Genomic DNA, 26,660 nt, shown 5'->3' with positions numbered 1-26,660 from the left:
GATTTAATCACCCATACAAGCGAAAAAACGTAATGAAGATACTTAGTGCCAAATTGGTTTCTTGGGACCTTTTCCATGTAAATAATACAACTCAAACCTTGAAGTTCACTGCAGATAGGATCTGACAAGTGAGCCAGGCTTTCTGTTTTCCTTTGATCCAGCTCCAGAAATATTTTATCCAAGGTAAAGTTGTTTTTAAGTGTTTTCCATTTCAATTTTGGATATTCATTGTATAGGAAACTCGCTTAGAACGCTTAAAACACCGTCTGGCTGAACTGCCTCACCCAACCTGGAGCTTCCCTCGCATTTGCTCCCAGCACAGAAGGAGCTCCTGATGTGACATGGGACCACTCATAGCTCACACTGCTGTGATAACGGGATGGTGGTGTGGACACCGGAGCTGCGGATTCCCAATGCCACATCAGCCTGACTCGGGGGTATTTCGCCCCATTCCACTGCTGAACAATGCTGCTGAAAACACTATGGTGGGCAGGCCCTTCTTTCTGGAGCGATGCCCCCAACTCCCCACTCTCTCTGGGTGATGTCCGCAGCTTCGCATGGAAGAAAGCCCCATGCATTGGGCACGTGCTGACTTTTTTAGCGTTGTGCTTTTATTCTCACTTTAGCTATAACCCAGGACGACGATTCCACAGTTCAGAAAACTGCACGCGTTAAAAAAAATCAAACCCATACAAAGTTGTTCTGAAATTTCCATCGCTGTGTGTCTGAGCAGGGATTTGGGCACCTTGCTGGAGGCATCCTGCCCGTAAAAATGCAGCTCCTGTGAATGATGTCAAATCCTCCGCATTCCCTTCCTTCCCCAAACTGGCATGTAGCATATTTAGGATGAACCGGGCCCCTTTTCTCTTTTCTCTCGAATGTGTGGTGTAAGGTTAATGAAAATAAGACAGATCTTTTATTTTGGGTCTTAAATGTAGCATTATTAAACGTGCCCACCAGAAATGTAGGATAAAATATTTGCTCTGCTTGAAGATTATGTGATATTTGTATTCTGAACCTCACCACAGTGGGTTTCTTTAAATAGAAGCTATACTTTACTCCTAAATTGCTTAAGGCAAAGGAAGCAGAGATGATGTTTTTATGAATGTTTAAATGCAAATGGAACCGAGAGTGAATGCTATGCTAGCTAACATCAAAGGCTCACCAAAGTCTCTGCATTAATGAGGCTCTTTGTTTCCTGGATCACAGATTACAACAGGTTTCCAACTCATTGCCAAGGCTTTATCTCCGTTTGGGAGGGCTGTAAATCTCAGACGATTTTTTTCACATGCAAAACAAGAGGATCATCTGAAAAGGGGAAAAAAAAAATAAAGAAAGAAAGAATCAGAAAGCAGCAAATATTTCATTCCAATCTCTCTCTCTCTCCTGCGTGGCTGCAGTGTATTTTATTTTATTTTTAGTGATGTTTAAAAGGGTGGAAATCCACAGATGGAGTTTCCTATGGGGTGGGGGAGCAGAGATGCACGCCGTGCCTCCCCCTCCGCCCTCCCCCCCGTCCCACCTCCTTCAGCCCCTGAAATAAGAGCAGTGTGCAAGAGCAGCAATTAGCAGAAAGACGGATTTTGCTTCATTTAAATACATTCAGCACTTCTCAAAGTGGCTCCGACTAGTTCTTCTCCTCCCCAAAAAGTAATGAGATTATATCCATAGTAATAATACCCTCATTAACAAGAAAAATAGGGACCGAGATTTTTAGCTTCCTATTCAAGGGCTGAATGCGACAATATGTAGTATATTGGGTCATAAAAAACAATTTACATGGCGTCATTACAGTCTGTAGAAAAGTCTCCAGGACCCAGGGCTATCTTATGCAATCTTAATTAAGGAAAATAAATATCGGTGTGTTTTTTCAAGCTACCGGAGACATGCACAGGACCTGTCGTACGCGATCACAGGAGATCGGGAGTTTCCTTTTCCATGGGAACTGCTTCAGAAAAAATCTGACGCCGACACAGAAGTGTCTGCTGCCTCCACACTGGCCTCAAAGGTGCCCATTTCGGGTTTCCCGACCCTCGGGGCCACTCAGAGTGAGCATTTTCTGCAACCCAACATCGCAGCCGGGGCTGGGGGCTGCGCGGGCAGTGCATGGCGGGGTGTGTGTGTGCACCCACGTGTGCACCACCTGTGTGTGCACACGTGTGTGCGCCTTCAGATGTGTGCACAGACTTCTTCCCTCTCATCTGTGCCGGAACATTTGTGTGCAGCTGTGAGCGTGCAGCGCTCGTGCAGCTGCGTGTGCTTGTGTGGGGCTGTGCATGCTGCCGTGTGCAGCTGTGCCTTGGTTGGTGCTGGTGTGTGCAGTGGTGCGTGCAGGTGTGCAAGTGCTGGTGTGTGTCAGGAGTGTGCAGTGCGTGCTGACAGCGAGCCAGGAGTTGGATGCAATGATCCCTGTGGGTCTCTTCCAACTCAGGAAATTCCATGAGTCCATGTATGTGTATTGGTGTGTGTGGGCATACACACATCTATAGCGCAAGCAGCGCAGTAGCAGTGTGCTGGTGCACACGTACAGTCTGTGTGCACACAGAAGAGTGCACACAGAGCCAGGTGTATGTACACAGATGTACATGCGGCTGCATGTGCAGAGCCGTGCATGCAGATGTGTGTGCAGGAGTATGTGCACACTAGCACCTACATACACATACAGTTTGCTGTGCTGTACCATGCCATGCCATGCCATACCACACTGTGCCATACCATGCCGTGCCATGCTGTGCCAGAGCTGGGTACAAAGATGTGTGTGCAGATGAGTGTGTGAGCAGATAAGTGTATACTCACAAGTGTGCATGCACTTATGTGTGCACAAGTGTGTGTGTCTGCAGATGCATGTGTGTGTACATCCGTGCACCGATGTGTGAGCAGAGCTAAGCATAAGCACACAGATGTGCACACAGGTGTACGTGCAAATGAACTCACATGGTTTCATTGTGACCCTAGCCATGCCCAATGCTGTGCTGTGCCATGTCATGGCCATGCTACCCCACACAATGCTGTGCTGTGCAACGCCATGCCATGCAATGCTGTGTCATGCTGTACTGTGCAATGCAGTGTGTGTTGTGTCGTACCATGCAATGCCATGCCATGTTGTACCATGCATACAATGCAACACTGTGCTGCACCATGCCACACAATGCAATGCCATGCTGTGCTGTACCATGACATGCAACGCAACACCATGCCATACCATGCAATGCCACTCAGTGCTGTACCATGTCATGCAATACAGCACCGTGCTGTGCCATGCCATGCAATGCTGTGCTGTGCCATGCCGTGCCGTACCATGCAATACCACACCGTGCTGTACCATGCAATGCAATGCTGCGCTGTACCACGCAGTACCGCACCGTGCTGTACCATGCAGTGCAATGCCGTGCTGTACCGTGCCATGCTATGCAGCACCACAGCAGAGCCCCGCAGCCCAGCAGCGCCGCACACCCCGCTCTCCCCCCGTTACCCCTTTAAGGCGGACACCCCGCTCCGACCGCGCGCGCGGGGTGCACGCTCGGCTGTGCGCGCGCGGGTACGTGTGCGCGCGGGTGTGTGCGTGTGCGCGCCCGCCCCCGGCCCCTCCCCGGCGCTGCCAATCACCCGGCGGCCGCTTTGATGTCGGCAGCCCTTGGCCGCCGCGCCGCCGCGCTCGCACACAGGCACCGGGCGCTCCGTGCCTCTGGCCGCCGCCGGCGCCCGCTGCTCCCAGAGAAACTTTGCGGGGCTCGGGCCGGGGGGCGGCACCGGGGGGGGGCACCGCCGAGCGCGGCATCCCGCGACGCCTGCCCGGCTGCAGCCCGCAGAGCCCCCCGCCAGCTGCCGGGGAGGGGGGGAGGAAAGGATTTAAGAAAGGAGATTTTGGAATTATTATTTTTAGGGAGAGTCGAAAGGGAATTTAGGAGAAGGGGGTAACGTTTGTAAGGAAAAAAAAAGTTTGTTAGAATTTAGAGAGGGGGGGGAAAAAAAGTTTAGAAAGAAAAATTCCGAGGGAGCGGAGTCTCTTTTTCTCTGAAGGCAAAATAATTGAGGGAGAGGAGGAGAAAAAACCAACCTAGGCGCAGACGGACGCGAGGAGGGCTCGTGGTGAGAACAATACTGCGGGAAAGTTGTGCGCGGCGCGGGAGGGCGCGGCGGGACCGACATGCCGCAGCTGGGCAGCGGCGGAGGGGACGACCTGGGGGCCACCGACGAGATGCTGGCCTTCAAGGACGAGGGCGAGCAGGAGGAGAAGATCCCCGAGAACGCCTTCACCGAGCGCGATCTGGCCGACCTCAAGTCCTCGTTGGTGAACGAGTCCGAAGGCAGCGGCAGCCCCGCCGCCGCCGCGGACCCTGAGGTGAGCCGGGCCGCCCCACACGGCCCCCTCCGGCCCGCGCGCGCTCCCCCCTCCCGCCACCCCCCGCTCTGCCCTTCTCTCTCCTCCCATCCAGGCCATCCGCCGCGTGCAGGATCCGCAGAGGGTTTATCAGGAGAAGCTCCCGGACCACATGGACGATGGTTAGTGGCGGCGATCTTCGTGGCTGTCCCCCTCTCCTTCGCGGTCCCCGACTCCCCGCCCCGGCACCGGCCCTCTCCAGCCCCGGTCCCAGCTGGGAAGAGCTGGGGCTCCCCCCGGGACCCTCACACCCTTACAGTACACTCCTTTGGGATTACAGAGCCAAAAGCTTCCCAAATACGCCGTCACTTCTTCCGTCCCCCCCCGACAGGCAGAGCAGCCACCTGTCGTAAGGCGGATCGTGATGGGGAACTCTGATTTTAGCAGGTATGAAGCACCAGGACCCAGGGATGTATAAAGGATCTGCGTACTCTGGCTACCCCTTCCTCATGCTCTCAGACCCCTACCTGCCAAATGGATCTATGTCACCTCTGGTGAGTGCATCCTCTCCTTACTGAGACCTTTGGTGGCCTCTCAGCGCCCAGCTGTGCTGTAGGTGCCATGCGGGCACCTACATGTGCTTTTTTCTGACAAATTGGGTCTAAAATGCCCGGTGCTGTTCCACGGAAGGGGAGGTGATGCTCAGAAGCAAGCGCTGCTTCTCCCCGAATTACTGGGGGAGCTTTTCCACAGACCCCATTCTCTAGGCTTGCCTTTGTGCTGCCAACGATCAGATCCTAAGCTCTAATGTGGAAATGCCCCTTCCATTATCTGGGTCTGGAGGTGGGCGGCTTCTGGTGTTGGTGTCCAGAGCTGTGTCCCGTGGCTCAGCTTCAGTTTGACATATCTGCTCATGGATGGCCAGCCTGGGGCCTGCTGCTGGTTGGGCCCTGCTGTGGATGATGACCCGGAAAGAGGATCTTAACACTCTGAAATGGCGATGGAGGTTTTTCAGAAATAGGCTCGTGCAGCTGGACGGCTGTCCCAGTCTTCCCATAAAGTTTTTCCCTCTCGTGTCAAATCACCTTTAGCATTTCTGTATCATTTAACGCTTACAGTAAGTTTTGCTATATGAATAATTGAACTAAACGCTTCTGTACAAGAGCTGTCTTTGCCCATTGCCATTTCCATCAGAACTTCAGAATTTCCCAATGCTGCAGCACGCAGAGGCTGTGCTCGTGTCCTTCCAGGGGAGCCAGCATTGTCGCATTCGTTTCAGGTGTTATTCCGTATTTACAGTAGGCTGATGAGAACAGAACATCATTCGGTGTATTTTGGTCTTTAAGCTATGAAGGAATAAGGCTTAGAAGAATATAGAATGCCCTCCTGAATGTAAGCACTTGTTTTGCTAAGAGGGGGTTTCAAGCTGGCGTTATGAGAAATGGATGGATTGTGGCATAGGAAACAGTGCTGGAGTTGAAGTGTGATAAAATACTGCTCGTGGCAGTCAGTGCCGTGTCCTCCCAGCCCAGCCTGCTCATCGGTCACACAGGAGGAGACGGGTCTCTCCAGCAGCCGTGCCCCTGCATTGCCCCACTGACACAGCAGGTGCAGCTCCTGCTGAGGTCAGGGCAGTTTGGGGGATCTCTACATCTTGGAGTCGCCTTCAGCTTACAGCGAGAAGGTGTTGGTAGGACACGGCCTCGCTGCTCTCAGAACAAGCAGCTCTTATGTTGTTTCCCACCTCGTGTCCCTTCTTCCGGGATCCAGGTGTTCCCTTCACCCCTCTGAAATACAAAGCTGCTCTACTGAGGAGCTGTAACTGATGATAGGAAATTTGTCTCATTGAAATGCATTTATTTTGCTCTCTGGTGTAGAATCTGTTCAAGTTCAAAGTTGCATTAATCTATTCATTGTAGCGGGATATTTCTTTTAATCTTAAACCCTTACTAGATGGGCAACAAAGTGCAATAGCTTATTTATTAGCAATTAAGCTGAAAAGTAGATTGTGGTTTGTGAGTTGCCTTTCCCCTTGAGAGTGTAAAAAACCCAGGAGGTTATTGTTGGAGCAACAGATAGATGTGAATAAGCTGCGCAGAGCTCACGGAGGAGAAAACTGAGCAGCAGAGAGGGAATGATTCCCTGAGAGCCACGAAAATCACCTCCGGCCTCAGTGAGCCTCGGTCTGCTGGGATCCTGCGGTGTTTCATATGTTGCTTAAAAAGCCAATTCAGTGTTTTGTGCTAAAAATGTGTTAGCAGGGATGAGGGGGAGAAATCTTCCCCTTTCTCAGGGCTGGTCATTCTTCTGGTTTTTGGTGTTGTCACAGTAATTCTTCCAGTACTTATTTCCGAGCCGTTTTGTCCTGTGTTTATGTTGAGATGTACATCTTATCATTGCTGTACAATGTATTGCTCTCATACGTATTGCTGCTGTGTGACTGCGAGCTGTGATCTGGTGGCTGCTTCAGTAATTGAGGAGGTCAGATCTTTGACCAGAGATCTCAGATATTAACCCTCCACAGAAGTGCGTTTAATTAATGTTTTGGCGTGAGTTGGAGGGAAGGTTGTGTGAGTGGATGGGATTATGGATGGCAGTCATGCGTGCGTTTGATGGTTGGTATTTTTGGTTAATGGGGCTTCCTGGAAACAGTTGTTTGCAGTTAGGATTAATTTCAGAGTCCTCAAAAACAAAAATGAAAAACGTGAACCCAGGTGTGTGCTCTTGCACGATACCAAGGTTTTGCACTTAGCTACTTGGCAAACACCGTGCAGAAGGGCAGAGGGCACTCAGCCCTGAGGCTGCAGGCTGAGCCCCTGCCCAGCCCTGCACCAGCAAGCCTCGTTATTGCTGCAGTGCTCGGGGTGCTGTGAGTGGTGCTGGAGCCGTCCCAGAGCACTGCTGGCATCGCTGTGGTGCTGCTGGCTGTTCTGCAGTTTTAGTTGCTCCGTAGCATCAGTTTGGTTTTGTTTTGCTCAAGGTGGCCCTGCCCTGGTGATGCTCACCCCGGCATCCTGCTGGGCTCCCTCCATCTCCACAACCCAAACTGTGTCTTCTATCAAAACAAACCCACTGGTGTTATTTACACGTGCTGCTATCGTTCCTGAGTGATGCTCTGAGCCTGTCTGGGTACCTGACATCAGCAGCAACGCGGAGCCAGCTGATGTGCTGGGCCCCCACCTCGTGCAGGATGTGGCCAGAGCCAGCCTGCAGCGGCATCCAGCTCAGCAGGCAGCGGGCTGCCAACACAGGCTGCTTTTTAGGGCAGCTCAGCCAGATGGGCACCGTTCTGAGCATGCACAGGTATCCATCAGTGGCTGCAGAGATGGCAAAGAGAGACGGAGCAGAAATAGCCATTGGCTGCTCTGGGCACAACGGGTCCGGAGCATCTCAGCATAGACTGCAAACACATCTGAAATCTTGACATTTTTCAAGGCACCAGGAGAACCGTTTCTCACTTGGCTCTCAGCTGTCACGTGTGTGGCATGAGTCTGCTTTCGCTCTCCTGACACTTGAAAAAGTTCATCGTTTCCCAGGGCAGAATACATGGGATTTTCAGATTAGAAATCTGTAAGAAACTTCCAAAAAACATTAACACACTGAGGAACTGTTTTTCTAAATGAAATACAAAATCATAAAACTATATCCTTTTTTAAATAGTACAAATGACTTTAAATCAAATTAAGGTACATCCTTAGTAAGAACATCAGCCTTTTAGGTGGTTACAAACATTAGAGGTCAGACATGGTCAAACATGTTAACACTTTGATCAGATTAAAATATTTTTCTTGCTACAGTTGTATAATTGAGTTGAGACCGGAGGGGGTTTTCTGAGCATTGTTACATCTTGCACCATGTGGTAGTTAAATGTTAGAAGGAGCACTTATAAGTTCCTTCTGTGCATAGGTTTGTGAAGCAGGGGCTGCACGGCCCCATCCCATGCCCAGGGGTTGGGCTCTGCTCCGTGCACTGCCCTGGTTGTGGGGGGCTCTGTCCTCCCACCTTCACTGCATCCCTCTCGTGTTCAGGCACCGGTGAGGTGTGGGCTGGCGGGATGCAAAGGTTCTGTGTAGGAAGCTGAGGCACTGGGCTGCGTCCTGTTCTGGGTGGAGAAACACAGGGCCAAGAGCCTCTATTTCTTTGGAAAATCATTTTCTTAGCTATTAAGCTCTCTAACTGGAGCTCATGTAGGAACAAAAGGGTGGAGGTACCTTCTAAATCTCTGCACACTTAGAGCCCCTGCGTGAGACAGCAGGCCTAGGAAATAATGCAGATGTTCCTGAGGTCTGCCCAGCTCCTCGAGTTTGGTTCCCATTCAGTGGGTTTGAAATGTCCCCTTGGGCAGGGCAAGATCAAAGCACAACTACTGCTGGCCCGGGGCCACAGGTCCCAAATGTGTATCATGAGGTCAAGAAGCACAGAGCTGAAAGTCTCCTTCAGTGGTTAGAAGGAGAGGATTGGTCCCAGGGGAAAAGCTTTAATGCTGCCCTGTGCTGGACAGGAGCTGAAGGAGCATGATCTGAGCTCTGGGACTGGCTGCTGCTGCTGCTGCTGCTGTAGCCCCTTCCCCAGGTCTGCTCCATCCTTTGGAGGGAGGTTGTTGTCCTCTTAGCATTTCATGTAAGAAATCTGCAGCTCAGCTGCTTCTTTATAGAGGTCTTTCTATCGTGGCTTGCACTGTCAGAGCAATGGTTTAATGTTCTTTTTCCTACGTGATATTCTGATTCTGTTGAAACGAGTGGCAAAAGTCCCCAGTTTCCACTCCGTTGGGATTTGTCCCTGTGAGGGGCTGATGCATCCCTCTCCAGGTGCGGTGCCTCAGTTGGCAGAGGCTGGCAGCTGCAGCTCTGTGCAGTACCAGCAGTGTCTGCTGCAGTACAAGAGCAGTACCAGCACCAGGCAGGCTCCCTGGTAGCAGGGCTTGTGCTATGGGATCTCCCCGTGACGGTGCCCTGTCCCCGTGGGTGGTTATATCCCTGGCAGAGAGCGTGAGGAGCACAGCGACTGATGATGGGTGGGTCTTTTAGCAGACAGACGCATGAGTAAATAAAAAAGCAAATCCACTTTTTCCAGCTCTTCTACCTAACTTGAGACAGGATAATGGTGAAAACAATATTTTATGTTAAAGCGTGCTGTTGGATAGGTGGATGTACTGAGGTGCAGGGCTTCCGAGGTCATTTATTGCATGTCTGATTCAGTCTTGGTTCCCCCCAAGGAAAATTCTTGCGTTAATTTCTGAGTTCATATCACACCCTCAATTTTGAAGCAGAACTTCCCTTTGAAATAAATTAGAGAGCTCTGCTGAAGAAGCAGCGACATGATACAGCGCTGCGCGTGTGTGGTCTAATATAACCTTATTTTTAAAGTTGTTTGAAACGAAAAAAAGAGAGAGAAAAATGTCACAGGGAAACAAAAGCGAGTTCTATGTAAATCCTTGCCTGTGAATAACTGTGCATGTGATTTAGACGGCCAAACGGTATCTGCTCTCCCCCTGGCATTCCTTCACAGGAGCTTTGCTGGCTGCTGGTGGGGAGCTGCTCCGGCACTGTGCACTGTGAAGGCACTGTTCCTGCGAGCTCCCAGCTGTTGCAGTTCACGAGATGTTCTTAGCTCAACCGGTTGAGAATTAGGAGAGAAAAGCAAAAAGCAGCATCAACCCGAGTTCCCAAAGCTCATCCATGTTAATGATTAATATTTTTGAAACTTTAACTGGGAAGAACAAAGTGGTTTGGGGGCTCGTGGCACACGGCATGGCCGAGATGAAAGCAGAGCCGCTCAGCCTGGTGTCCCGAGCTGTAATGGAGTGAATGGGGAGGGAAGCGGCAGCTCTGGAAGCAGAGGATGTGTCACAGCATCTCACAGCCAGTGATAAGTCTGCGATAAGTCCATAGGCACCGCTCCGTTCCTGCGTTTGGGTGGAAACTCTGACAAATCCGTGCATTTGGGTTTGCCTGCGTTTGCTGTTCCAAGGTTCCCATCTGAGTAACCACATGGGCACTTCCGTGGCTGGGCGAGACGTGGCGAGGTCTGTAGGGATGACTCGGGCTGCCCTCGCAGATCATCTGTGAAGGGTCAGATCCCAATCTTGGACTGTATCCCTCTCTATCCTCAGTGTGATCTGCAGGCTCAGCAGGTTTCAGGGTAGAGGTGGTGTGAGCTGCACACCTAAGATTGCGATCTGCTCTGGACGGTGTCTGTGTGCGTGCCATGGCAGTCAGCGGCAGAGCACAGTTGAACAGTGAGAAATATCAACAGTTTTGAGGGAGCATCTATGCTTCAAAATTAATTTCACACCCGCACCGCCTTGTCTGCCCTTTGGCTCTGAGTGATACAGAGAGAACGAATTTAGTGTTCATTCCGGATGGTTTGGCCTTTGACCATCCCCCGCTAATTCACCACAGGGAAGGTGAAGGGAGGACCTGGCTCAGTGCGGCCCCTGTTGTGGGGAGGCTGTGCTGCACAGGGCAGGCATAGGGGGACAGCAGTCCAGCATGTGCTGCTGTTCAGCTGTTAAAATCCCTGCTCCGTACGTGTGTCGGGAATTCCTCATGCAAACCCTCAAGGACCATCTCCTGCTTGCCTGAGAAGGGACCACCTCGCTGCCCAGCACAGACCTCTCCCATCCCAGCCCTCTGACGCTTTGCACAATCCTGTAACGCACATCATGCATCTCCTTCCAGTCGCTGCTGCTTTTCCTCATTTTCCCATGCCTTTCCCACTCCAGCTCGCTGCTGCCTGTGCTGGGAGATAGCTAGCATCAGCATCTCTCCCAGCCTGATGCATCTGTGCTCTTACCTCATTCACCCACAGTGGGTGGAGGGCACAGAAATAGGAGAGCAGGTTCACACCGCTTCCTGGACTCTCTGCAGAGCCGCTGCAGCAGGGAGAGCTCCTCAGCCTGACAAAATCCCATAGTGCTGCCAAGCCGGGAGGTGTCAGTACCCCCACACAGGCTCTTTCATGTGCTGTTCTTCCAGAGATCTGTTTAAAAATACACACAACATGATACTCGCTCGTTCATCTCTGTGTCTGGAGGCAGGAACGAAGGTTCGGTAGGACTGGGTGACTCAGAGGGTCGGTAACAGGAGACAGAGCTGCTCATTTCCTAGTTCCCAGTTTTAATCCGGCTGATTCAGGGACAGCCTCACACCCATCCCTGGCTGTCCGGCAGCCTGGGCAAGTCTCTGGCCAGCTCCTGGGCACCTCGTGGTGTGGATGAGGAGACAGCCTTGGCCCAGCCCAGCCACACCGAGCTCTCCGCTCACGTAAGCCGTGGGCCTCGTCCTTGCCCTGGGGTTGCCACTTCAGCACATGCTGCTGGCTCGAACCCACCTGCTCGGCTTCTCAGAGGAAGTGATTGCAACACCACGTGCCTCTATGTCTTGATTACAGCAGGATCTTTTTCTTGGTCACCTCCAAATGATCTTGGAAAACAGCTCTCTCCTTCATGAGTGCCTACCTGCATGGTGACATACCGCTGCTCCGTCCTCTGGCCCTTTTTGCTGATATTTGCCCTTGAATGTTTATAAATCAAGACCCTCCCCAAAGTTATGAAGGCCTGTTCTGCCTCTGCCAAGGGAGTTCAGGGCTGAGATAAGGAAGGTGAGGAAAACCCATCCGACAGAGCAGTACCTGCCTGGAGCATCCCATGGCTCTGGGCAAAATGCGCTGCCATGGCTTCCTGCTGCCATCCTGTCCCCTGTGCTGCTAACCACAGCTCAGCTGCAGCTTGAGGAATCTGCTTCATTGTGTTTCATGGCATCCCAGAGTTAGTATTTTGTTAAACAAAACAATAAGCACCATAATGCTGTGGGAAGTTTTCAAAACCAAAGTAAAGCTAGATGCTAGAATCTAGGGCACTTTTTCCCTGTGGTTAAAAGAGCTTTACATTCGATTAAATGTTAGCAAAAAAAAAAAAAAGTCTCAGCAGTTCCATTGAGAATTTGGAGCTATAACATACAAAGTACACGTCTGTCTGTAGAGCTACGTAGTGATCTGGACTGACCAAAAAAGACTTTTTTTTTAAAGTAATTCCGCTTCTGTGCTATATGTTGGATTTGTTTTCTGCTGTGGTTTGCTCTGAGGAGTGGTATCCATGGGTGTAGCCTGAGGTTCTCCTCTGCTGGGGCTTACGTGAAGGGAGAACACAAAGGCCTGGGTCATCAGATGGTCCCGGGATCATCAGGTGAGCCTGTCTCAGCACAGGGGAGAATTATAAACATGCTTATGGAATAGTTGTTTAGGTGACGGTCTCCCAGTAAAGAGCTTAGAAAGGATCAGGAATGTGGAGTGTGCAAAGAGATGAGTCCGTGGGGAAAAACGGACCTTCTTTGCTAATAGATCCGTGTAAATCTTCCACATGGAAGGTGCAGGTCCTAGCATGGCCAGGCTGGTGGTCTGCTGTCACGGCATGCTGCTTCCCTGGTGCATACTGTTGTGCTGAGGGAGCTGCGATAGACAGCGAGGAGGAGTATTCTTCATCTAAAAATTATGCTTTGTGTGACTTTGCCTTTCAAGAAGAAAAGCCCATTCCAGCGTGGGAGGTGGCATGCAGCCTCTGACACCAGCATAACCCAGGCTGAGGGCTGCCCTTTGAGCTCTGACTTCCTGCTGTATCTCATGCAGCGTGGCAGTGCGAGCTTTGGAATCCAACCGTGTGGGGTGATGGGGGCTGTGGGCATCCAGGTGACCCTCATGGGAGCACATCGTGCTGTGCTCGTGTTTCCATGTGTGTCGGACAGCCCATGCGGTCACATAGGAGAAATGAAAACATTCACATTCACCTTAAATCCAAAACAGGAGCAGCCATACAAAATAAGAAACGAAAAGGGAGAAAATGACCCTGAACCTTTCTGTTTAACTTTCTCTGATACAAAGCAATTTCTCCGGGACTGTGCACCATATGAAACACATTATAAATGCTCTTGTAAAATCCACATCGTTATACCACATGAAAGGCTGGCTCCTAAAAATAGCCATTTGGAGAGGATGCAGGCTAGTAGCAATTTCGGTGATCGTGAAATAGTTGTGTTGACATCTCAATGCATGCACACCCACAGAAAGCTTTGACTTTTGAATATTCTTAGCAACATTTGTGCTCTGTGGAATTTTCCACGTTCTGGTCCCATGAATAGTTTCTTACCCAGCAGTGTTCCTTTTTGATCGCATCCATGGATTTCTAAACCTTATCATATTGAGAACATTGGTCGATGATTTTTTCTTTGGTGTGAAAGTCTTTCCTTGCTGTCAGTTTGGCAGTGGTTGATGGTACCAGTTGGACTTTCCCAATCTGATCTATGGAATATTTTCCTTTTCCTCCAATAGACACACATATCCTGATGCTTGGTAGGCTGTCAGAATGTAAACCTAGAGCATCAGATGGTAACACGAGGAGTGGCGCATCTGCCCGGCCTTTTTATCTGCCGTAGTATTCAAAAGAAAGTAAATGAGATCTGCAGTAATTATGCAGTAATATATCCACAACAAAAATGCCTTCCTCATCCCAGCAATCAGAATTTGGCTTTGGTTTGAAGAATGGAAGGGTATAGCCTGCTGCCTTTGGTGTGTTTGCAGCAAAGCCCGGGCTGGTGTGCACTACCATAGCTTTGGGATAGACAACAGAGCTGTGCCAGCTGATATCACTCAAGATCTTTTTGAAGAGCTCGTCAGATTTTATTTTATTGCTACTGTGTTTTGGTTTTGGCCTGTTATTTGTTTGAGATCATTACCATAGGGATAGCTTTCCGAAAACGGGTGGAGTCTTCAGTGCTGATCTCTGTTTGCGTTCTTCTTTTGTAAGCAGAGATGGGGATGCTGGAGCCACGCATCTGCAGACATCCAAGTGTTTGAAGGTTGGGGTTTGGGTCTGCCCAAGGCTTCAAGTGCATAGCTCCTCTAAGGCTGACTGGAAACAGATTGCTTCAAAATCAGTTTGCTTTTGCAATCAGAGTAAACTCTTTGGTGATCTTGAGTGAAATATCAGGGTGGTAAAGAAAATTACGTTGCTCCAGAAATATCTGGCATGAAAATCATTAAGGCTGAAGTCTCGTATAAGTCAGATGTAGCTGTGATTCTAATGGGGCAGAATAAAAACTCTTCAAGAAATGCAGCTCAGAGTGCTTCATTGTGAGGGCTGCAGGCATACTACAGTTTGGTTTAACATAGAGAGCAACTCCTGTTCCTTGCCTGGCCCTGGACTCCTTTTCCAATGGCAGCCTTCTCTTGAGGTTTTTAATCCATCTGTTGAATTCTTGCAGGCTGTTGGTAACTTTAAAGGTTCAGATGCTGTACAAAATGTGGTTGCTGTTGCTTAGCTCCCTGAAACAGATGGATGTGAGAACACCTCTAAAAGACAATGATTTTAGTTCTTCCAGACGTCACAGAATAAATGTATTCAATTCTAAATACAATCAGCATCTTTCCAACTAAATGCTAAGAACTGTTGACTCACATGTTGGCATACACGCTCTGTATAATGCAACGGATACATTTGGAAAGAGCACCCAGAAGTTTTGAGCGCTTCTACCTTAAAGTTAACGTCATGCCTGGGTCCTAAGTCTGTTCTCTACAACTGACTGGGTGGCTGAACCCAGGGTTCCATCTGACAGGTTTCCTGGTATTCTGATGGAGTCCGAGCTTTTCCTGCTGGGAGCAGAATGCAGTTAAAACAATAGATGTGCACTGCTAGGATGGAGCTCTGAGGTTCTTAGCGACGCTTGTACGAAAACACTGCAAAGATTTCATTTCTTCACTCCAGTGGGCAGCAAGTTACCTGTTATCATCAGTGCCAGACATTTGGTTATTGGCACTAACTGAGAATGGTATATAACTGCATACAGATTTTTAAGCTTTGCAAAAATAACTTTTTTTCAAGCTGTACACTGCTCCTCCTACTGATAGAGTGTGTGGATTTGGATGGAAATGCATGCTGAGGGATGAGGCAGGCTGCAGTGCTGGAAGTGTGAGTCTGTGTGAGATGAGCACTTACTTCCAAAAGCATCACTGTCGGCCAATTATGATTTCTTTGTAAATCTGTCTCTCCCGGCGGGTGCACTGCTGGTGCCGTGGGTGGGAGCTGCTCCTCTGCCTGTGCCCCGCAGTTTGTTTGGTATGGAGCCCAGCAATCCTGTTACCAGAGAGCACCAGGTGCCACGTAAATAGCCGACTAAACAGACATTAGGAACACCAGTTGTTTGTGTGTTAACACAGGATGTTCTCAAAATCAGGTAAGAAGTGAGGCATGCTACCAAGTTTTACAGCAGAGGAACCAGACAGTCTTGTACCTGCGTGCAGGGATGCAATGGAGGAAGCACGGTTTTATCCCAGCTTCTGCTCGAGGTCCCCCAGCAGCTCGTCTGTCTGGGACTCAGTTTCCCCCAGGAGCATTTTGAAGTGTTCTCATTTCTTGTGCAAGTGAGCTTTGCAGAGCACTGCAGGCAAAGCCATGTCCATACAGAATAACTGTCCCCAAATCCAGCGCAGGCTGCTGCAATGGGAGGTGTTTCAAAAGTGATCAGAGGAAGACTGGCCGGAAGAAAGTGAGCTGTGCTGCTCATGAGACCATTAGCTTTCAGATATTAAACAAGCTGTGATGTCGTATCTATTAGCAAGTTGCAGGTGGCCCTGAGACCTCAGCTCCTTCGAGGCGATGGGCATGTTCTCACTCATTAAAAACAAATCACTTTTTCAGCCTAAATGGTAGTTTCATGGATGACGTTTGTAGGGTGGGAGCAGTGGTTGGGCAGTCCAGTGCGTTGTCCCAAACACACACACTGCACAGATCCCTGCTGTGAAACCCAGCACAAAATGTCATTGCTATGTACCTGCTTGTAACGCACTGATGAGTACAGCCTCCAGGATTGCACCGCATACTTTTTGGACACATGTACCAAACCCCTGGATGCATAATTCACATTCCTTGTCATGAGGAATGAGTCTATTTATCTTGGAACCCTTTTGACTTCAACCATAATCTCTAGGAAATCATTTGTTAGCAGTTGTTAGCTGCCAGTTTGTCAGTGAATGGCTGCAGGCGAAGTCAGAAGCGAATGAAATCTTTTGCAGGCAGATGTCACATGTGGCACAGAGAGGTTCGTAACCAAAAGCATTAGAGGAGGCTGGCGGATGACTTCAGCTCAGCTGTTAGGAGCTTGGGGAACGTGGGCATGGGTGCGTGCAGCCGGCTGCTGGGTGCACGCTGAGCAGGAGAGCCTGCAGCCCCTGCGCTGAGCTGCTCCTTCCCGAGGCCAAAGGCTGCAGGTGCTGTGCTGTGCTGTGCTGTGCTGTGCTGTGCTGTGCTGTGGGGCAATGGGGGTGGGCAGCTGAGCTCCGGCCCGGCTCTCCAATGTTATTGCTTCTAAATAAAAGTCTAGCAGCGAGTTTCAGTCAGGTAATGAGGGTTATCTGATTTCTCTTTAATCCGAGAAGCATCACGGGGTGTTGCAGATGGAATGATAACCCCAAATTGCTGTTTATCGCGAGCTTGGTGCTGCGTGGAGGGAAGTGGCAAAAAATGGGTGAAAATTCACAGGAAAGGGAGCTGAGCATGGTCTCCTTAGCCTGCGCCAGATCCCTCCTTCTTGCAGGAGGAGGGAGCGAGAAATAACTGCCCCGAGTAGAAACTCTCCCATGAAGCCACAAAATCCATCTGAAATAAATACCACTTCCCTGCAGCATTATCTCCCACTCTGCGCTGTCTGCCCACAGAGGATGGTAGGGTGTATGAACTGGCAGGGGATTAATGGCTGCGTGGTTCATAAAAAACGTTGCTGCCAGAAGGACGTGGGACCCAGACAGAAGGAAAGAGGGGCTGGTTCTCTCTGCAGATGCCCCCAAGTGCTATTTGTCTGAGAGCAGATTTTCCCACAGATCTCTGGCCTTCATATTATTTGAAGAACCCCCTCTGCAGCTGCAATCCTTCCCTCCCCTGAGGGAAAAACAGGGTGGTAACTTTGTGAACTGAATGGTGTGGAGGTTTAGGAGTGCTGCCATGGGAGGGGAAGATTTGGCTCATTAGCGTGGAACATTGTGTTGCCAGGAACAGAGTTTTGGGGCAGAACTAATAACATGGAAGCAGATGCAGTCAGCTTTTATTAAACTGGTTTGTAGATGACTTTAAATAGGCAGCAGTTGTACGTGGGTCTCTCCTTGAGCAAGGTGGAGAGCAGACCCCAGCAGCAGCTTCTGGATCCTAGATTCTGGTTTGCAGGTGCAGAGCAACCAACCCAACCTTTACACATCAGGAAAAAAATTGTCTCAAATATGTTCAAAGACAGCATCATCAACAGAAGTTTGTGGTTCTGTTGCCTTTTTAAGGTTTTTATAGTCTGCATATCTCACTTGGAACAACGAAAAGCTGTAGAGCCATCAAGATTATGGTCTGAAGGAACCAATGTTATATCATCTTCTCTTCTATCATTGTTTATCATCTCTGTGCCACAGACTGCTGAATTTCACCTGGCCACCCCAAGGGCTGGATTTACCATCAGCTGCTTGCCAGTGCGTTGCAGGTAGGGATGGATAAATCCATCTCCAAGCCCAGTTTTGGAGCGCTTCTCCCTTGAATCACCCTTTCTTTGGCACTAATCATGTCCGGAACGCTTATCTGCATTGGTGATGATCAGATGCCATTTCCTGACACATGGCATTCCGTGGCCACCAGTAATGATGGGCTAAGCTCACTCTCTAATTGCTTTACACAAGTACACAGGCTGCAGCCATCATCAGCCAAACACAAATCGCCCCTCTCTGCTGGCTCCTAGCACCAAGCCATTGATACCTCCAGGATGGACAAAGATGGTCCATCCCTCTGCTAGCTGTGAATATTACTGTGCATCCTTGTGATGTACTTCTGTTCTGCAGCCTGGACTTCCATGAGCCTATCAGTCAGGAACAGCCGGCCCCTTCACTGCAGCGAGCCTGCAGATATGTTCAGATGTGTCCACTGAGTTCCTGATATCCACTCAGATAGTTTGCTACCATCTCCTTCCACACTGGCTCCAGCCACCATTTCATACAGCAAAGAGCACCTCCAGAAATCATGGAGTCAATCATAGAATTATTAAGGTTGGAAAAGACAGCTGAGATCAGCTATTCCAACCATCAGATCCTTTCTTTGTGCATGCGAAAGCATCCGTCCGTGTGCTCCTTCAATCCTCGTCATCCTGGTCTGGCTGAATAAGGCTCGAAGAATCCCATTTGAATGCTGCACTCCATCCTACCTTTGTTGTGCAATACTTTTTTCTCAGGCAATTTCTAATCTACAGATTTTCTGGGATCTGTGCATAGCATGAAGGGAAGTCTCCTCATCACCTCGGGTTCTGTCTTTCAGTATCAAGTGTCTAAGACATAATTCTAGGCGTCCGGGGCTTGCTTTCTCTTTGTGTCTCCTTTGCTGTTGCTTTCATTTACTAACATGTTGAACTTCAAAGTCTATTCTTTCTCCTTCCTAATTTTTATGGAAAAAATGGTCTGAACCCCATTTGCATTTCCTCCCTGAGGATACTGGCAATCCTTAATCCTATATATTAAAGAATCTCAGTTTTCCCAGCAGCCTTTTATTCCAGGACTACTCTGCTACACTTTTCTCCTTGAAATTCTCTCCTGTGGTTCCAAATCGCTCGTCATGGTGCCCCTGACCACTGTCACATTCCCTTCTTAGCTAATTGCATGGATGTTTGATCACTTTAGCGTCCTTTTCCTCCCCGTCCCAGCCGGTCCTTTTGCAGCTGGTTGGTGTGGGTTCTGCGCTCGCAGCATCACATTTGCACTCAGTGTTGCAGTGTCTGTTGCTGGGCTGGGGGCACTGAGACCTGCTGCTCTCCAAGGACTGATGGGGATAGCTATTTCTAGAGCCACGAAACAGCAGGATGACATCAGGGGTGGTGAATAACCAGGTGTAAATGTATTACACATGGTGCTCACTTCACACTTAAAGGCTCCATACTCCAGTTGCGGACCAGGCAAAGGCTCTTGGCAGTACCAGGAGCTGGATGGCAGCGAGAGCTCCAGGCTTCCCCATCCCTTGTCCCTCTTGCTGCTTCCGTGAGCGTGCACCAGGACAGCTCTGATGGCAGTGGGAGCTGTGGGAAGCAGGCACGGTGCTGGCCGGGCCAGCCGGATCCAAGGGCTGAGATCACGCAAAGCCAGGCTTCTCTCCTATAAGTCATTCTCAGCTATGTGCACGGGTAATTAGCATGTGCATAAACACTTTGTAATCTTGTGATCATGGCTTGCAGATTAGCTCTTTTGCCAGCTTTGCGATTTCTTTGCCAGTTTTAGTTTTAATTGCAAATCCATTACTGCCAGCTCCCTTGCATATTGTAGCAATAGGCAAATTAAAACACTTGGACACAGTTGGGCGGGTTTCAGTTAAGAAATTAATTGTTACTGCCAACCAGGGCTTTTTAATGTGAGGGTGGCATTCGAGCTTGTTTTTGAGGGCATAATCTCCGAGACTTTCTTTTTTCCCTTCTCCTCCCCCCCGCCCAGACTGCGTGGCCCTGTCGAGCAGCTCTGCAGATGGCACGAAGCAAATGCTCGCCTCTTTGATCTCCTAGTCAAGAAAGTTGGAAGTCGTTCTGAATTTATGAGAATCCTGTCTGAAATAAATCTGTCTGCGCACGGGGCCACGCCGAGCTGCAGGCAGGGCTCACCTGCACCGCGCAGGATGCACCCCGCAGGAGCGGGCCGATGGTGTAACGATAAAGGGAAAACATTATGTGTGTTGTTGAACATGAAGAAGTCTAGACAATCTACAATTTACCAGTCAGGGTAATTGGCTAAAGGCTTAATCCGCCCTGATAATCCAGTAATGGCACTGCTGGCAGGACACTGATGGAAACGTCGCTCAGCAGCGCTGGCTGCCGCTGCCTCCTGCGATCGCAGCCATTCCCGGCTCCTGTTGGGGCTTATGGAGTGTTTGTGGAATTCCTCAAACTTTTCCCTTTCCTCGCCTTTCTCCAAAACTTCTCATGTTGCCTCGATGCCGTTTTGTGCTCAGTTTGGTGTTGAGCAAGCACCCCTTCCTCCCATATCTTTTGCTCCTGACGGACAGCTCTTCACCTGTCTCTTTCCAGACTGCTGCTGCCATCACCCCGAGTGCAAACAGCCCTTGGTATGGGGATGTGCTGTGTGGCATCTGCAGACCTGGGGCATCTGCAGACCTGGGGCTCAGCAGTGATTGCAGGGAAGGATAGGTGGGCGAGATCCCCTCCCAGATGGTTCTCCAGCCATTGGAGCTCCCATCCCCATGGGATACCTTTGTGGGCCGTTGCTGTATTAGAGCATAGCTCAGCTCTGAAAGCAGGCTGTAAGACTATCACCTATCCTATTCCTGTTGGATTTTTCCCTTTCACCCATTCCCTCCATTTGCCTTAAAAAATGTGATGTACTCCGCTCTGTCCGCATAGCACTAAGCTTGCATGAGCACTGCCGGGTGCTGGAGGCTCTCAGACTGGGAGAGTACCCATCATTTATAATGCAGTCATAGTTGCTCACTGGACAGCTACTTGCTTGCACCTGATTGCTGCCCTTTCTCTCTGTGCTCCATGCCCACACGGTGCCCTGAGTGCTGGCTGTAAATCCCACTGCCTTCAGTGCCTCTGCAGACGCGTAATGGGTTGGAACTCAGCAAACAGCTCCTGCGAAGGCAGCGGAGGGGCAGCTCGGAGCTGGCATTGCTGGTCGGGGCGGGCTCCAACTGCCAGCAGGGGCTTTGAAAACCATAGATAATAGCGTATAGAAATTCATTTTGGTCAGTGACTGCCTGAAATCAAACGGACACCGTTTTTAGAGCAGCTGTTTTTTCAACGTTGTTTCTTCTATTTCTTTTTTCTTTCTTTTTCTTTTTTTTTCTGCTCGGAAAACAATGGAAGAAGTACAGTTCCGCTGCAAACAAAACCTGAACATGCTCTTAACTCACATGCAGAATATCAAAGGGTGCTCATTCAGTACACATTACCACCCTTCCGCTTTACAGCAAACACCTCGTCACAGCCGAGAGGCTTTGGGAAGGCTGTGCATCGTGCACCCTGCAGAACGTCCCCCCGCAGTTACCCGCAGCTCGGGCTGACAAATCCCACTTTAATTGTTGGTGATCTCTATCAGAACAGACACCGGGGTTGAGTTCAGGGGGAACAAACACGAACCTACAGTAAGATCAAAGCGTCGGCGAGGTGCGCATGTGCTAATAATAATAGCTTATGAAAGCTCATATTTTCCTTCAACAACATCCTGTCATTTGTGTGTTGGCTTTGAAAAGGGGTAGAAAGAAAAAAAAAAAAAAGATTCAGTGTAATTTACTTCGGCACAAGAAATGAGATGAGGCTGATAGTCGGTGTGCGGTTTGCTGCGAGGGTTGCGCGTGAACCGCGTCCCCGTGTGCATGTGTGAGCCGGGTGTGCAGGGCTGTGCGCCGAGCGCCGCCGTTATCTGATGCCTGCATACAGTCTGTGACAATGTGATGCTGAACGGAGGATGAGGTAAACAGTCGCCAGGCTGGTAACCGCATCCACACCTGGCGCACCTCGATTAATGTCTGTAAACAGTTTGCATGGAGGGAGGTTACCGCGAGGCTGGGGATGGCTAACGGCTGCCCTGAGCTGGGTGGGCTCGGGAGGGTGGGGGGGGTTTGGGGGGATTCGGAGCGGCGTCTCACCGGGGTGGAGGAGCCAGCTGTGGGATGTGGGGATGCAGGGATGCAGGGTTACACGCAGTGTGGTCAGTGTGACTGGGGCATTTTGAGGCTGCTCAGCCACACGCCGGGTCCAGCAGCCGTGATTTCCCCTCGGCAGGATGTGACCTACTTGGGGAGCACTGCTCAGCCCACGGAGCCAGGCACGGCGCTGACCATTTCCTCTGCCCTCCTCGCATGTTCTCTGTCAGCTTTTAAGCCTGGGCAGGGGGCTGAAGCCTCCGTTCCCCATCCCAGCATCAGGGCAGAGTAACTGCAACACTGAGAACCTGCAGAGGAGGGCTGTGCCCAGGGGATGCTGTGTGCTGGGAAGGGCACGGTGACTGTTTTGAGCTGCATGCTGTGGTTGTTGACATTCAGCTGTGCCTGTAGTTCTGTGTGCAAGCAGGAAAGGGTTTGGGGTTTTTGTGATGCAGAGGAAGGCTGACTGTAAAAGGTGACAGTGGCCCAATAAGTGCTGAAGATGGGCTGGCTGAGGAGGGAAAGGGCTGTTTAGAAAGAAAACCAAGGGGAAGAGGACAAACAGGAGCAGATGCACAGTCCCAAACTTTCTGGTCTCTCTGCAGAGGTGCTGCCCACTCACTGGGCACGGTGTGACTGCAGCCTCACACCAATGCTAACACGAGCAGCTGCAGTGCCGGGGAGGTGCTTAGCAGGGCTGTGCAGATGAGCTCGAGTTTGTCCAAACTCTGCAGCTCTGAATAGCAGCAAACAGGGACTCGTTAAGAAAGTGGAGCAAATAATAACGATCCGTCTGTTTAATGCGGCTGAAAGGCGTACTTCAAAGATAGTGTTATCCTAAAAAAGCCCGAGTATGGAGGGGAGAATACTTGATCACTACTTCCAAGTTTTGATGGTAGTTGTAAGTAGGTCAGCAAACGGTAATATTTAAATTAACTCCTCTTTCTGGCAACTAGATGGGAATGTAGGTCTGGAAATGTGGAGATGTAGATTTCTTCCCAGCACTGCCACTCTGACAAGTCACTTCATCTCCTCGCGCCTAAGGGAAGAATACACCTTTGGGCTCTGCCCAGTAATCATCATCCAAATGCTTCCCCACCTATCTAAAGGGGTTTAGAATATGTGATTGAAAAGTGCAAAGTATTATTAACGTTGAATTAATGTCTGCCATTACAATATGTAATGAAGTATTTCTGCACACACCCCATTTCCTCCTGCTTGAATGTTTTGTCAGACGAGTCCAAGTGTTTACCAGCTTTATAGCCGCCCTAAAAGGGAGCGTGAGCTGTGGCCATGGCAGTGAGTGGGGCTGTGGGGCTGGAAGGGACAACTGGGAGCCAGCTTAAGGGAGCATTTTGGGACCCAGCAGCAGAGCAGGGTCAGGGGTGGGGGGTTGCCCCATGGCCAGCTGCCCTGTCTCATGCAAAGCCCACCGTGTTGTGCTCACTGCACTGTGCTGAAGGTGCATGAGGGGCGGGCAGGCTGTGAGTTCCCCATCCTTCTCCCACTGCTGCATCCCCACACATCCCCCGGCAGCAACTGGCACTTCCACCTCCCCAAATGCATTGGACTCTCCATGCACGCTGCAGCTCTCCTGGCACACTGCTGCATTTGAGGATCCAAGCCCAGACCTCTCCAGGCAGCACATCTCCATCCCAGCCATTTGCTCTCCTACTCAGACCAAGCTCTCCCCAGCCCTCACCCTCCGCAGCCTGGCCCAGCAGAGCCAGGCAGCCCTGTACTGCACTGCCTTCTCATTGCTGCATGCTGCTTTCTGAACTACCTGAGCACACCATGTGGGTTACTGTCTAGACTGCCTCACTTCAACAAAGTGTATTCACTAATATAGTGTACTATTAGAGCTCACTAAAAGTAACAAACAAAGTACATTTCTTTCTTTGCTCCTTAATTGTTTGCTCCTTAATTGTTTGTTCGTTAGCTTGCTTGCTGATGCATAAAATATGAAAACCTCCAATAGGATATCTAGTCACTAGTGCAGATCAGCTAGTTTCTAATGTACATAAATAACTTATAACCCCACATTTACAGTTCACCTTTAATACAAGCACTGCACAGAAGTGCTTTATCTTAGCAGGAAAGAATTGGGTCTGCTACTATGCACACAAAATGACAAGTAAAGGCAGAAGCTGGGAGTGCTCTATCCTACACCCTCAAAACTCTTTTTTGCTAGGTAATCTGTTTTCTTTAGTTTTGAAACAGAATATGGCATCCTTGGACATGTATATTCATAGGTGGGGTGGGATGTGAACATCTGGACATGGTCTGCAGGCTGACAGCAGCTGGGTCTGCAGGCTGGACATGGTCTGCAGGCTGACGAAGCTCTCATTCTCCTGGGGCTCCTTGTTTTCCCTTAGTTTTTCTTATCCAGTTTTGCCCTTCCGCTCTACCTCTTGGTTATTCCTGTTGCTTGAGAAATTATTCACAGAAAAGAGCCATGTCCTCAAATTCCCATGAACCTTACTTCCAGGTGGGATGTGCTCATGTGCAAACTCCTGGGAAGCTCGTCTCTAGCTGTTTTCCAGCCTGCAGTTCTTTGTTGGGAAGGTAATTCTACAACGCAATTCATATATACGACTCCTTACTCTTTTCCGTACCACTGCTAGCGTGCTCAGCACAAAGGGTCTCATTCTCTAAAAACACTGCAGGATTTTAGATAAAATTCTAAAGATGGCTGTTTAATGTCTGCATATTTTATTGGCTTAATCCTTACTCAGTTCTGTAATTCTCTCAAATAATGAAAACAGGCTGCCTGGTGTAAGCTTTTGATACAGGCTGTGGCTTATACCACACAATCTGTCTACAGGAGAGGTTTGCACTGACAGTGGCCACAGTCCCATGGCAAGAGGCCGGTGTTCCAAACAGAACAACTTATAGATTAGATATTAAAAACTCAGGTCTTGTCAGATTTGTATGGCCGATAAAGATTCCTGGTGGAGATCGAATACTCAGATGTCTTTTGTTCCCCAGTTGATGGTTACAGCCTTTTCCATGGGCATCGTTCCCAAAGCCTTCGCTGTGTGTAAGGCTCAGACCTGAGAGTGCTCACGTAGGGAAATGATTTCCCATGTGTGGATGGCTTTGTTGAAATCAGCCTGACAATTTGTGCATAGCATTATTTGGATGCATTTGTAAGCGTTGGGCTTATGCATACAAGATCAAGGACTTAGTAAATGTTTTTTGTCTTGATACATAAAAGCTTTGTTGGTTGGATATTGAGGTCTCTGCTGCCTAAGCCCTGTTCAATTTCAATGGCAACCACTCGTATGCCTGTCTTGAGCACACGTAGGTATGTAAAAATGTAGGACAAACTGAAGGATATTCCCACAGGTCATCTCGCTGTGGGCTGCAACATTTGACATGGTATCTGGACTCAAAACGTGTATTTTGTACAGAATGAAGTGCACACTTCTTTATCAGCCTCTTTCAGTGCAATTGATTCAACAGAGATTAGGATAAAGTGGGGTGCGTATCTTCGGTTATTTTACCTCATTACTATACCATGACTTTAACTGACTTTACCTCAAAGCCAGCCAAACTTCCTTTTCTTTGCTAAATTTGCTCATGAAGGCTGCTTCTGCTCACATGGCCAGCATCTCTGCCTCGGATAGATGCAGAAAAACCTGACCCATGAGGGGTAACTGCCGTGACGCGTCGGAGCTGGCACCAGGCATGGCCCACGGGGGGCATTTCACCAGCAGGCAGGGAAGCAAAGCTAAATCCACATCCTGAAGCCATTTTAGGACCTCCATGGTATCCAAGGGGGTAATTTTTCTTGGATGTTTTGAATTTGAAAATCTGAGCACATGATTCATGTGGTCTGGGAGCTGGCAGCGCTCGAGTTGTGCTCTCCAGCTTCCCCAGGAGCCTGCAATCTGCTCGGCTCTAAATGCAGACCAATTATGCCACCAAGCTGAGGGGAGGCTGCCTTAGAAAGTCAGAGGCCTTGGCCTCCCAGTGTGACTGCCCATGTTTCCATTAGTTGGGTTTTCTCTCTTTGACCAGTTGCTGGTTTCTGTCCTTTTGTCAGAATTCTGTTTCAATGAAAAAATGAGTTACCTCTGATAATTAACCCACAAATCCAAATCTTTTGTCAATGAAGGCAAACCCCAGAGCTGGTAACATCTCGTGTCCTACCATCAGGGCTGACCAACCAGTACTTGGTGCTGTTCAGGGCTGAACAAAGGCTCCAGAAGGTGTCATTCAGAAATTTGCTTTCATCTTCATCTGATTCTGCTTGGATTCTTCATTTAATTGTTGAAATCATCAGCTGTGCTCGAGTTCTTAGATTTTTGGTTTCCGTGTGGTTAATGCCATCCAGCTCTTTGCTTATGACCAAATTAGGTGAAAGAAAATGAATTATGCTTATTTCTGTGCTTTAGGTGCTTGTTTAAGTGTACTGTCCTATGCAAAACAAGGAGTATGGCTCTTTAATGTTTTCTTTAGATCCCAACTCTAATCCAGCTTCCCCAGCTCCACCTGAGCTATGCATGGACGTAGTTTTCCTCTCTGTACAGATCTTCTGCATTGGTAAATGTAAAGGTTATTACAGAAGGTATGGGAAGCTCTGTATGAACAGCTTTTGTCTAGGTTGCAGAATGGTTACTTTTCCCACCCATTCAGTTCTCTGTCTCCCTGTTGGTACGAGCATCGCTGTGGTGCTGAGAC

The 26,660-nt window shown here is 49.5% G+C and overlaps 2 protein-coding genes across 19 annotated transcripts in view; one reads left to right on the top strand and one right to left on the bottom strand.

Annotated features, from left to right (window-relative positions):
• Positions 1–589: 589 nt before the first annotated feature.
• Positions 590–3,778, bottom strand: LOC124417180. Its single transcript, XM_046900490.1, has 2 exons — positions 3,473–3,778; positions 590–1,308 (listed from the first exon to the last, which is right to left on the bottom strand). The coding sequence occupies exons 1-2, from the start codon at positions 3,776–3,778 to the stop codon at positions 1,285–1,287; spliced, it is 330 nt and encodes a 109-aa protein (XP_046756446.1). The 3' UTR covers positions 590–1,284.
• The window catches only part of TCF7 (transcription factor 7 (T-cell specific, HMG-box)), a 58,536-nt gene continuing 35,537 nt past the window's right edge, over positions 3,662–26,660 (top strand). For 13 of the 18 annotated variants that reach the window (XM_015294006.4, XM_015294001.4, XM_046900281.1 and 10 more), the window contains exons 1-3: positions 3,662–4,342; positions 4,437–4,503; positions 4,766–4,875. In XM_015294006.4, coding sequence (XP_015149492.1) covers positions 4,148–4,342; positions 4,437–4,503; positions 4,766–4,875 — 372 coding nt within the window. In that variant the 5' untranslated portion in view covers positions 3,662–4,147. The remainder of the gene's footprint in view (positions 4,343–4,436; positions 4,504–4,765; positions 4,876–26,660) is intronic. The other 5 variants (XM_046900283.1, XM_015293998.4, XM_046900282.1 and 2 more) reach the window with 1 other exon arrangement.

The sequence above is a fragment of the Gallus gallus genome, chromosome 13, assembly GCF_016699485.2.
Source record: "Gallus gallus isolate bGalGal1 chromosome 13, bGalGal1.mat.broiler.GRCg7b, whole genome shotgun sequence".
Taxonomy (NCBI): domain Eukaryota; kingdom Metazoa; phylum Chordata; class Aves; order Galliformes; family Phasianidae; genus Gallus; species Gallus gallus.
The sequence above is the reverse complement of the archived record's forward strand: the minus strand, read 5'-3'. Positions and strand labels throughout refer to the sequence as shown.